At 36.8% G+C, this 13,099-nt stretch overlaps 1 protein-coding gene across 2 annotated transcripts in view; it reads right to left on the reverse strand.

Annotated features, from left to right (window-relative positions):
- The window catches only part of Ranbp3l (RAN binding protein 3 like), a 40,584-nt gene extending 27,970 nt beyond the window's left edge, over positions 1-12,614 (reverse strand). Inside the window, exon 1 of one of the 2 annotated variants that reach the window (XM_042690616.1) lies at positions 12,019-12,614. In XM_042690616.1, the coding sequence (XP_042546550.1) occupies positions 12,019-12,118 (100 nt within the window). In that variant the 5' untranslated portion in view covers positions 12,119-12,614. The remainder of the gene's footprint in view (positions 1-12,018) is intronic. The other variant, XM_042690617.1, reaches the window with a different exon arrangement.
- Between the last annotated feature and the right edge of the window lie 485 nt (positions 12,615-13,099).

The following is a 13,099-nucleotide window of genomic DNA, read 5'->3' on the forward strand; positions in this document are numbered from 1 at the left end:
TTCCACGTGTCTCTGCCACATCTTCTCCTCTAATTTCCTCTCCCTGGGTACTGCTCTCTAATGGTTTTCTTTATGCCCCGGTCCAATTCAACTTCTGTCTGATTAACTCACTGATCAAAGAAAACATGGAAATTGGAGCTTTGAGGCCAGATAGTCCTACTTTACTGTAAAAAAATAAAATTACTCCACTTGTAACTTTCTCCTTTCTCTTTCTGTGTACATATTGTACATATATTTTAAAGGATTATTATGTGGACTGAAGCAATGTATGCATGGGGGAGATCATCTTCAAACCTTTGGGGAAAATACAGAGTATTTCTCTATTCCTGGCTAATGTGGACAAGAAACATCACTGCTTATGCCAAACACAGACATTGCTACCCTTCTAGAAGTAGAACCAAGGCCTTGAAAGTTCTGCATTTATTGCATAGGCTTACATCTCAGCCTCAGCTCCAAGCTGTGCTGCCTTGTTCATAATCCAGTCATAAGTGAGAATAGGCTGTAGCAGATATTAAATTTCATTTGCATTTTAGGACCTAGAGATTTGAAGCAGCAATAACTCAATCAAAGACAAATTGTTTTCATTTCTTAACATCTACTTCACAAATGTCTCTAGAAGGAAGTTTGTAAATCCTTGAAATCAGGGAATTTGAATTAAATCATTTCACATAGAACATCTGGCAACATGTCTCTATCATCAAACCCAGTGATAACTAGAGCAATTGGATTTCTGTTTTTCAAGGAGGCTCTGTAATTGATCCCCCAATACATGGTCATCATGTACATGGATTCTAGACTGGGAATGGTCAGGGGCCAGAATGGTTTCATGAAGAGCTTTATACTTTTTTTATTTCAATACTCCATTTTCAATATATATCACAACACCACTTCATTAAATTTCACTATTATCTCAGTGTCAAAACTATTTCTATTTGGATAGTTCTGTGTTTCTCCTCCTCCTCCTCTTCCTCTTCTGCTTTCTCTTCCTCCTCTTCTTCTTCTTCCTTCTTTTCTTTTTCTTCTTCTTGGCAGCAGATACCACATGCGAGTTATACAAGTCATAAGCCTTTACCCTTTTGCCTTTTGGAATATCTATCCTCATCTGAACTTAGTAAGTCCTTTGAAAAGTTAGACCTAGCTGATCTCCCAGAATGCTTCTTTTATACACTCACTGGTAATATAAAACTTAAATTTTATCATACTTTTACCTACTATAAACATAGATATATTAATATTGGTATATAAATGAGTGACTACAAGGACCCAGGGATATGTGAATTTTACAAACCTATACTTGAGGAAAACAGACCTGAGTTCAAGTTCCCCTTCCTTATTTTTCTAAGCCCAGCTTTCCACATCTGTGAAATGGGAATCATAGGACCTTCCTCGTATACTTGTAATGATAAACCATGTCACATATATTTAACAAGTAATACAGTGGATGGCTTGCAAGAAATACTTAGTAAACTGTTCTTATTACATGATTATGATCTGCAGAAGGTAAATTATTAAACATTTTTACTCACAAGAGAAATAAGGGTCTAAAAGTATAAGACATGACAAAGTTTCACACAGATAGTACTTAGGGATCTGGGACTAAAATACATGAGACTCCTCTGTCTGGACTTGCACTGACAGCCTCTCCCCTGAAAGCTGTCATGGATACAGCCTGCTTCCACTGTTCTCTACAGACCCAGTGCAGATGTGATCCCATACTGAGTCTTATTTTAATTCTTGCCATTATTTGTTCACCTTCTGATTCCAAAGAAGTTTATTTGAGAATGTCCACAGGGAAATGACCTACTGATAATAACAATTTTAAGTCACTTACCAATATTTACTTCTAGCTACTGGCAAAAATAACAGAAAAGAATGTATTTATCTATGACAAAGTATATCCAGTTTTCTATAATTTTCAGATATTATCTTTGTCTAGGAATAAGTTGGTTATGTGCTTTACTGGGAGAATGCTTGCAATCTTTACTTGAAAATGTTTATCTGAGCAAATGGGGGCTGGGGATGGGGGATCAGTACTGCCAAAAGTCCAGCTAGCTCTTGTCTACATTATTTCCTTGTTGGGCTCAAAGGCTAATAAAATGCAGACTGTGTCCTAGGACATGCTTGGTCAACTGGCACCATGTGGAAATACATATTTCATTTGATAGGAATTGTAAACTACATATTTTCCCCTCAGAATAACTCACAGTGTGAAAATGCTTCCATTTGTCAGAAATGGGTCTTTCCACTTTGTGGAAGAGGCGGGGAGCTTAGAAATGCGGTCTAGATTTCAAGAGATGTTGGAGATATATATTTTGCCGGTGCGTACATGGGTGTTTAAACATGGAATCATTAGTTTAAAGTTCATTTTAAATAACTCTTCAGTAACATTTACAGTTAACATTTACCATAGTTTTGGACACCCAACATACTCACAAGAATTAAATGATTATTCAGAAGAACTACTGATGATTTAATATATCTTCATGTGTTGAATTTAAAACTCTTTACCAAGGAAAAATTAAACTCCTCCTTTGTAAATTCTCAAAGCTCAGACAAGACAGTAACTTCTTCTAGTTTTAAAACTCTTTTCCTTAAAGTTATTTATCATTCTCTTGAGCCTTTTAGCAAATTGGGAAATTCTATTTCCTTATTCTACACGAATAAATGGATGTTTTCCCAGTGAGAACAAAGTCTTTGTAAGCCTACCCAGCAAGACAGAAGCCAAAATGTCAGCTTAGGCCTCACAGACCCACAGTTACTGTATCCCTTCTCCTGTTGGGAACTCCCAGAAGTCCCAGGGGCCAGCCTTCTTCTCTCCTTGGTGTGAAGGCTCTTCTGCCCTGCTGGTCCTCAGGGACAAGACCATAACAGGAATGAACTAATGCCTACCACAAATGGTTTGGCACAGATATCTCCCTGTGTTTACCAGAACTGTGCACTTACCAGAAATAGTCTGCTCATGATGCTAAATAAAAATTACAACTAAAACTTTCACTCAGAAATTTATGTGACTTGAAAAATCCTCAGGAAAACTGAAAGCAGTTCTTTCATGGTATCAATTCTTTCCAGTTTTCATGATCATTGAAGTATGAAGGCATCAAGATTAGAGAACTGGAAAAGATACTCTAATTAAATGATGGCTTAAAAATGTTAATGGTGATAAAATGAACATAATAGTACACTTGCCACCTTAACTTCCTCTTCTTCTCCTTCTCCTTCTCTTCCTTTTCCTCCTCCTCTTCCTCCTGCTGCTCTTTCTCTTCCTCCTCCTCCTCTTTCTTCTTCTTTTTCTTTTTGTATCAGGGTCTGTCTCATTATATATTACTAGCCCTGAACTTGCAGGATAATATACAATACTGGGTTGGTTTGTTCGTAGCTGAATTAGTTCACTTAGCAGTTTTTAATGTTTGCAAAGACTTAAACATTTGTGTAAAATTTGATAGGAACATAGAGTTACTACCTCTCCATTCCATGCAGCATTATTCTTCATCAATATGGCAGCATATATCAGAATCTCATTACTTTTAGAAGTTGAATAATATTCATGTTTGTATATATATGAATATATCACACTTTAAAATATATGAATATTTATATATCACATGTTTAACTGACTTGTTCACTGATGGATTTTCAAATTAGCATTTCTCCATTTTCTTTAACTTGCTTCCTTTGGCTCCATACTTCTCTACCCAGCTCCCCACATTCACCCACTCCTCACCTTATTTCCCCTGCAGGCTCATCATTTTCTCTTCATATTTAGTGCTAGAATTATTCTAAATCATGGAACTATTGTCTTTTTGTAGTTTAGGGGATTGGATCCATGACCTAACTCATGCTAGGCAACCTTCGGCCACTGAGCCACACCCCAGCCCCTACATTCTTTTATGAATTATTTTAAGTGACATAAAACTCAAGCTATTTCTTCTTAATTTTCCATATATTTTAGCTACTTTTTATTATAATAGCTCTTCTATCATATATAATTCCGATATGTCAATAGAAGTATGGACTCAACTCTTGTGGTAGCTAGTTAACTATGAGCACTATTTCTTCTGGTTTCAGATCTATGATACATGAAGGCAGCTGGACTTAAGTGATCTTTGAAGCCCTAACTTTCAATGATTGATGAACTATTTGGGAATAATTGCCTGTTTTGAGTAAGGGCTAAAAGAAGATTATAAACTTAAGTCTGAAATACCAGCATTGTGGGCTCAAGGATACAAATGTGAGTAAAGGTCACACAAGTAGGGGAAAGTTGGGGGCATCTATTATATTTTAGACTTGTTTTATGCTTCTTCTCATCTTTTTGTGGCTAAAATTATTTTCTAAAAATCCCACCAAACTTATTTTGCCTCATCCCACTATCAGAACAATTAGTTTCATTAATTAATTTTGAGCCTATTCTGTTTTTAAAAAGAAAGATGGTTTTAAAAAAAAGGAAAAGAAAAACTCTTGAGTGGGTCTTGTTAAATAAATAGAACCTCATAATCTGTAGCGCTGGTACATGTGCCCAGCCCTAGTTTATAAAAGTAGGCACATGTGCATACACCAATCTTTATCTGCCACTCCAATGTTCTGCAGATGACAACATCTTAACACAAGTAACCCAAGACCAAAACATTCTGATTCCAGCATTCTCAGAGCTTTACTTTATTTTACTCTTTCTCTCTAAATGGTAACATCACTTTTCTTACAATTGTATCAGAACAAACGAAAATTTGGTATCCATTGTTCTGTAAGTTATTGTTCAAATACCTTTAGACTATCATTCTTTGTTAAAAATCTAGATCTCATTCCTTTGACTTTTTGCTTATTTATTGCCATCCGTGGTGAGTGGAGTGTCTCATCATTGCTTAGAAGGAATGCATTTTTCTAACTGCATACAGGTACTGAGTGCATTTTACGTCCTAACTTTTGAATATTTTGCAAGATTTGCCTGCAGACTTCATTAAATAGCAACTCAGGTGTAAAACTTACTTTGTTAAAATGTTGATTAAAATTTCAAGTCAAGTTAATGATTTAATATAATAGCTGAGCTAATGTTTGAGACAGCATCCCTAGTTTAAATTTTGCAAGTATATCAGGGACTGTGGATATAGTTCAGGAATAGAACCCTTGCCAACTGTATGTGAGGGCCCTGGTCTCAAACCCCAGAACTGAACCCTAAAGGGTGAATTATAATAATGATTCTTATTTAGGCCTCTTTAATTCAAAGTTTTGGATATTGCTCAAAAGTTTTAAACTTTTGGATATTGATAAAAAAAAACAAACCAATCCATCTCTCCAAGGCCATATCAGCCCAAATGTTAAAACTGTACACTTCTATCTTTTATGCTTCATGCAGAATGAGAAAAATGCAGCTTCTCAGTGTTAAGCAAACTCTTAGCCTACTCAGCAAGCCACTTGCTCTTGGCTGATAGGTTTATGTAAGTGCGTGTGTAAGCGCTTCTTCTCACTTGTTTCTTTACAAGCTGAATACTTGTGAGAGTCAGCTGGACGCAATTTATAATTCATACAGACTGTAGCTGGTGATTTACTAAAAACCTATTTCAAACAGCCAAACTAAACCACAAATTGAGTTCATGGGCCAGCTACCACCCTGTTCATGGGTGCTTAGTATTTATTTATTCTTTGACAGCCTAAGAGGTAGTGATCGGGAGCTAAAGTACTGGCTTCTGAATAAGTGTTCTCTGATTAGGAGCTGGTCCAACACCCCAGCCCTAAGGTATTGATTGGACCCATCTCTCAGGGCTTTCATTAAGAAAGAAATTTGCTAAGAAGTAAAAAAAAATGCTTCAAACAGTGCTTGGCATATAAGTGTGTGTGTGTTTTAAATAACATGTAAACTCTGGTACAGTTTAAGTCTAAAACCCATTTTTTGCTGTGAAAATATTTGTACAGCATAACTTATTTCATTCATGTTGGTGTTGTCTCTTAGTTTTGAAAAGCAATTTATATGTTTCCTACTAGAAGTTATTCTCTCAGGTGCCAGGGCATCTGTAGTAGACTGTCTTCCATAACAGAATAGCAATAAGGGATAAAATTCTGCTATTGCCAGTACTTAGTAGCTCCCATGTGGCATCACACTGGTATAAAGGCTACCCATGCACCAATATCTTGACCTTTCATCCCATTAGGTCTGCCTCCTGACTTCATTTCACAGGGCTGTGCATGTTTTCATCCTTTTTTTACATGTACCTTACTGGAGAAAATGTAAAGATGAACTGCCTCTTGTTATGACCATTATAATTTACTTTAGAAGACACCAGCAAAGATAATATGTTTTGCATATGAAGGACACCACCTACGAAATCACACCACCTTTGGTTATGTCTGTTTCTCTAACATCCCAGAGTTGGTTGTCAACTAAAAAAAAAGAAATCCACTTCCATGAGACTCATTACTAGCTTGCCATTTTCCACCTTGTTCATATCTGTGAGAATTAGCACAGTGAATATCAGAAAGAAATTTTCTTTGGTGAAATTGTTGGCATTCAAGACACTTTATTGTCTAAAATCCTTTGGAAATGCTTCCTAGTCTTGCAGGAACTGGACACAAGAATTTGGCAAGCCCCATAGACTTCATGCTTAAGTATGGCACCCAAAAGTTTCTACTGAAAAGACCAATGTCTATTAATAAGCAAGAGAATTCCTGCTTACTATCTGACTACACAGATTATTGCCTATGCAGTATTATTTTGTCTGCTTAGACAAAATAAATTTTGCAGGCAAGATGTAATCAGATTACCTAAAATACAGAAAATATGTTAACATCAAATTGTTTCCTTGTTTGTTCACAAATGTTTGCTTTATAAGTATCTGTCTCTCCCAAAAAGGTAACCTAAGATTTGCTTTATTTTAAGAAGATAATGAGGTTGTGGAGGAATAGTTCAGTTGTAACCCATCTTTATCTTCCCCAAAGAATCTAGAATTTGGAAATAACCAAATTAGCTCAGAATGGTATGTAATAATAATTCCTGTCTCTCTCATGGTCCAAGCCAAAGAGTTTGCCATAGTTGCTTAGTTGCTAAGATATCTTGTAAGTTCCCCCTTTCTCTCTCATCCCTGTTACCTTTCAACTGTGTTCCTAACACTCTCTTAAGCTAACTCAACCATACTGTCTTCTTTTACCTCCAACACAGCAATTTCTACAATGTAATTTCTACTGAGGTGGCAGCATTAGTAACCAAGAACTGGTTAGACGTGAAAATGTTCAGTCCCTTCCCTCCTCTCCTCTCAGAACTTCTGAATCAAAAAGTCAGGTGCAACCCACGCATTCCTTAGTACACAAGAAGTTTGGTACCAGGACCCTCCCTGGTACCAAAGTCCAAGGATTCTCAATTCCCTTGTATAAAATGGCATAGCATTTGCATATCAATTATATTCACCCTTCTGGATACTTCTGATAACCTCCATATGACTTTTTTCTCTTTTTCTTTTTATGATCTTTATTTACATTACTTATGCCCCAAATAGTAAAATGCTACAAGAATAGATGTTATGTACACAGCCTTGTTTAGGGAATGATGGCAAGGGGATGAATTCTATATATTTAATACAAGTGCCATCGTGCTCCCTCCAATTTGTTTGATCAGGATTTGTTGAATCTGTGGATGTACATCCCCTGAATATTCCAGGTGACTGTATAAGGAAAGATAGCACACACACAGTTCCATGCAAATGTAGTTTCAGGCATACACTGGTCTTGAACTCTATCCCTGTGGGCACAGCACACAACAGTAGTAATACTGCATTCATCCAGATGAATTAAGAACAATAGCAAAATAGAGTTAATGCTAAGTCTGAATTCTGAACCTCAGACGTTACATACTTCTTTCGTCTGACTGGGACTGCTCTTCCCTGGCCTTTCACAATGTCCTCTTTCACTTCCTTCAGATTTTTCCTCAAATTTGTTTTGTCTGATGGTTTCTGCTCTGAAAACCTTGCTGAAGTTGAAGCTCCTCTATGGTAGTCTCTCTTCATTTTTCTTCATTTTTCTCTCTATTCACCATCTCCATTATTGCCACTGACAATATGTTTATTTATCTTTCCATCACTAAGTCACCCCCTACCAGCTGTAGCAAAGTCCAATAGTTCTTTTTATCAGACTCCTGTGTTAATCTCATCAGTTTGGTGATTTTTAGGATACTATATTATTTAATGGAGAAATTGTAAGCTTTAAGAATAAATGCAGAGATAAAACATTGCTAATTATTAAGGTTGTATGAGCTTCATCTTGAAATCTAGACTTTTTTGAGCTGGATCTGTTCACAAATAGCACACTGTCACATTCTTAGTTCTTCGGCAAACTGTTCAAGCAAATGAATACAATTTGTTGACCAATTTTCCTACTTACAAACATTTAGCTGTTCATATATTAGGACTCACATGAGTAAAAATCTTATATGAACACTCTTGTTCAAGGTCTTTATGAATGTATGGTCATTTCTTTGCGGAAAATGTGTCCAAAGGGAACTGATGTTTCATAGTGTCAATATAGTTTCACTACATAAGAAATTGCTAGTCCATTTTCCAATGTTTATGCCATGTCACAGCAATGAATGAGAGCTATAGTTATGCTACATCTTCCCCCAAACATCATATTTTCAAAATTTTAAAATTCAGGGGCTGGGAATGTGGCTTAGCAGGAGAGTGCTTGCCTAGAATGCATGAAGCCCTGGGTTCATTTCCTCAGTACCACATAAAATAAAAAGCCAGAAGTAGTGATGTGGATCAAGTGGTAGAGCACTAGCCTTCGGCACAAAGAGGCTAAAGAACAGTGCCCAGGCCCTGAGTTCAAGCTCCAGGACTGGCATATAAATAAATAAATAAATAAATTTAAATTCAGCCACTCTATATATGTTAGTCAGTTTTCATTATTATAACAAAATACCTCAAGTAATCATCTTATAAAGAGGAAAGGTTACCAGATACTGGTGGCTCATGCTTACAATTCCAACTACTCAGGAGACTAAAATTTAGAAGATCAAATTCAAAGCCAACCAGAGGGAAAGTCCATGAGAGGTTATCTCCAATTAACCAGCAAAGTGTTGGGCATGAAAAAAATTGGTAGAATATCAGCTAAGTGAATGCAAGGCCTTGAAACTCTGAGTTCAAACTTGAGATCCACAAAAAAAGAGAGTGAGTTTTATTCTGACAATTTTAGATGTTTGTCTGTTTACTACAGGTAATGTGTCATGAGTCATGTTGTAGCTTTATAAGCATATATGTTAACATTTACAAATATGGTCATAAGGTTAATATTATAAATGAATGAATTAAAAATATCATAGAAGAAGCTATAAGGCAGCAGCCAGTAGGGCAAAGATTATCCTGGACTCTCTTCTTGACAAATAACAGCATCTGTGACCAAAGAATGAAAATTCCATATAGACAGGAAATCATGACTAAATTGGCTCAGTTCAATTGATATTCCCACAATACTAGTACCTAGTTGTTGCCCAAATAATTACCAAAGGTAAATGCCTCATCTATGTTATCCATGCAAACTATTATTTCGAGTACATAGATAGATAGATTCAAATAGTTCAGAATTGACATAAACACTTTAGCATTTAGAATAAAGAATTAGGAAACAGGCCCTGTATGTCAAAGCTACTCATATTCTCAGAAGAGGTTAATGCAACTTAATTAGGTTATGTGGTAAATAAGAGAGCTTGAGGACTGCTCTGCCTGGGGTGAGGCCAAATCCCTGAACTCAGAATGCTTCAGTGAACAGATCCACAGCCAGACTAATGGCTTTGCCTCCTCTTTGCTGAACTTTACATACTAGCAAGGAACAAATACAGCTTTGAAAAAATCCGAACCAGTACTTGGATTGAATACTTTAAAATTCCAGGACTGGAGCAAGTGTAAACTTTTAGATTCCAGTAACTGGCATGCAATTAAATAGCCTAGTAAACACTACCCAGTGTCATTTGTCAACTGAGACCTCTAGATGACATTTCTTGTGGTAATCAATGGCCAATTTGGACTGCATTCTCAGGCTTCACAGCTCTGTGGGCTGTGGTTTCTGTGGGCACATGTTTTGAGACTCAGCCATGAAAGAATCTAGTTGCTTTCAAAATACAGTAGGCAAAAGGCTGAAGTCTGAGTAAGAGACCAGACTTCTAGTCTTGTTGGTATTTTCAGAAGTATGTCATCATAATGATATTCCCAGACTTCTGTGGATATGGCCTGTAAAGAAGAGACCATTAAGTCAGCCTGCCTTAATTTAAAACAACAGTGACACATTATTTTTCACTTACAAAATTAGAAAAGAATTTTTAAATAATGTCTAGTATTGCTGAGAGTATATCCCTTGGCTATTGAGAGCCAATTGACAAGAGAAAGAAGTTTTTTTAAAAAAAACTCATTTAAACACAAAAATCTACCTCTAAGAATTTTTCTAAGAAAAGAATCCTATATCTGTGCTTAAATCTATCCATTAGTTTAGATTTAACACGGCATGAATGAAAATGATGAAAAGTTAGAAAGAAATAAAATATTTAACAGTAGGGAAAGACCTGGGGGAATTTTGCTATAGTGACATGAAAGGAAGACATGCAACTACTAAAAATAGTCCTAGAAGAAAGTGAGAATTTGGTTATCATGTGTCATATGTTATTAAATTAAACAGTAGTTTACAAAACATTATGTGCATAATCAGTACTTTTATTATAAAAATCAAGAGGAAAAACTATATATGAACATAGAAGGAAAGTCTAGACTGCCTATTAAGAAGTTAATTGCAACTATGTTTGGGTGGTGAATTACTGATGATACCATGTATTGTTTCCTCACTACATTTTCTTTAAGAAATATTACATCAGCAGTTGGGACAGAGAGTAGTTTTTAAACATTTCGAGTAGAAAAAAAGAGCAAACTAAACTACATAATGTGCTATTAAGAAATGGAAACATTTGTCAGCACTGTGCCTACCCTCTGGTGTGTTCTAGGGTTTCTCATTTTGAGGCTGTTGTTTCAAAATGATTTATTTTAGCCTTAATGGTCTAGTAGAGTCTAAGAAGTTTACAGTGCTTTCATTGCACACAAAGTATTTTCAACCCATACCATGCTAAACTTGTGCAGAATGAAGTCATCCCAGGACTCACAGGGACATGGCTTCACACATTCATGGAAACATTAGCATACCTTTGCTGCCTACAAAAGGGAATCTTTAGCCCATTCGAGACAACTCTCCTGCCACTGATGTCTGAAACTGAGTCTACCGAAAATTAATGAAAACTTCATATTCCCAATCCCTTGTATTGAAATTGAGCCATGGCAGGTTCCAGATGAGAAGTTAGAAATGTCTGGCAGATCCTTAACCTCTGAGAAGTGATGATGTCATTCATGAGGACACCCAGCCTTTCCTAAAGTGTCCTTTGCTGTTCTTGATAGAGTGATTTGGAGGAATCATCTATTTCTGTCAACCATCTGCCACTACTTAATACAGCTGATTGGGAAATAGCCGTGATACAGGGTGGTTTTGTTCTGAAACCATCATCAAGTGAAATGTTCCTCTAGCAAAATACACTTTTCAAGCATCAAGAATATATATATATATATATATATATATATATATATATATATCCTATAAATAAATGTACCAGAGATCTAGACAAAACATAGCCCCGCCTATGGTAGGACAGTCCCAAGCTAACTGAAGCTACTTGCAGCTAAGTTCCTCCAGTAGCTGAGTCAACCTTGCCTGAATGGGGATTTGGAGTTACACAACATCTGCTGTTCTCTAAGCAAATGACAGTGGCTAGAAGTTTAAGCACAAACGCTTCCAAGGAATCTGCATTCTTGGTAGACTTCTAATTCTTGATAATCCTTTAAAAAATAAGCAACCACTTCAAGTTAACCCACCCTCAGTGCCTAGTCTTTGAAAAATAGTCTTTTAACAATAGGAGATTACAAAGGATTTCACAGCGAGTACTTCACCAGCCCACGGTGCTTCCAGAAATCCCAGCAGACAGAAAATCACAGAACATGGGAGTCATTAGCCCACCTGACTCACCTTGCTGTTGCTGGTCTTCCTGCAGCTTTGGCTGACACATGCTCAAACAGGTGGACAGGTGGCTGTTGTCTTTCTCTGATGTGGTAGACATGGTACTACAAGTCTAGCGGTGACCAGAAAACCACTAAGGCATTTTATTTCCTTGATCAATCACCCAAAAGGCACGCAGAAAGAACCAGGAAAGGACACCCTGGTCCTGCCTTACAAGCAAAACACTCCCCTAATAAAATACCAAATTTCTCTTGGTCATGATTCTGGAAAAAAAAAAATATGACTTCTTCTGTACATCAAGATGCCACTTTATTTGGCTAAAATCAAGGTAATTCTCATTTCATTTCAAACCACATGGAAACTTTCCTCTCCTTTTATATAAAAACTTTTGTAACTATCTCTAACAGATTTAAATCTTTAGCATTTTGGGGGGTGGTCCTTTTGCTGATTAAATCCAATTGCTCCAGTATTTTGTGAGGACTGCTAGAATAAAACATACACAAAGAAAAAAAAAAAAAAGAAAGTACTGCTGCCAGGGAATTAAGTGGAAAGATTTCTCTTGCCTGGTGTGAGTCAACCGCAGTGACAGCTGTTTGTGTACAGTTCTTAAGGGAGGCTGGAAGGAGGAGGAGCCAGTGGGCTATCTGATTAGCATAAAGAGGCCGGCTAGAAATGGCACCGGGGTTGCCTTAAACAACAGTCATCAAAGCAGTGATTCTAAGGATACCCTGCTGTTACAGTAATCAACTATCTGACTTCCTTACTATGGTTTGTAATTAAAATACAAGCTGAAAGCCCAAAGGTTATCCTGCCTGCCTGCCTTTCACTTTTGCGAAATCTAACAGCTATGAAGGAAGCTGGTACTGAGCTCATGGAAATGTACTGCTAGAACTTTTGATTTTTGTAAACACTTTCAAGGCTCGGGAAAAAGCAGCTACAGGGCAGCGTCCTTGCCAAGGCAACTATTTGGAGTTCTGGAAGAAAAATAAATGCATGAAACACGATCTTTTCCAGAAACTTAGCTCTGTTTCCTCCTTAGAGTCTCCACTGGGGCTTCTACATTCTAGGATAAGGCGATTTT

The sequence above is a fragment of the Dipodomys spectabilis genome, unplaced genomic scaffold (assembly GCF_019054845.1).
Source record: "Dipodomys spectabilis isolate Male_0828 unplaced genomic scaffold, ASM1905484v1 ptg000138l, whole genome shotgun sequence".
NCBI classification, from domain to species: Eukaryota; Metazoa; Chordata; class Mammalia; order Rodentia; family Heteromyidae; genus Dipodomys; species Dipodomys spectabilis.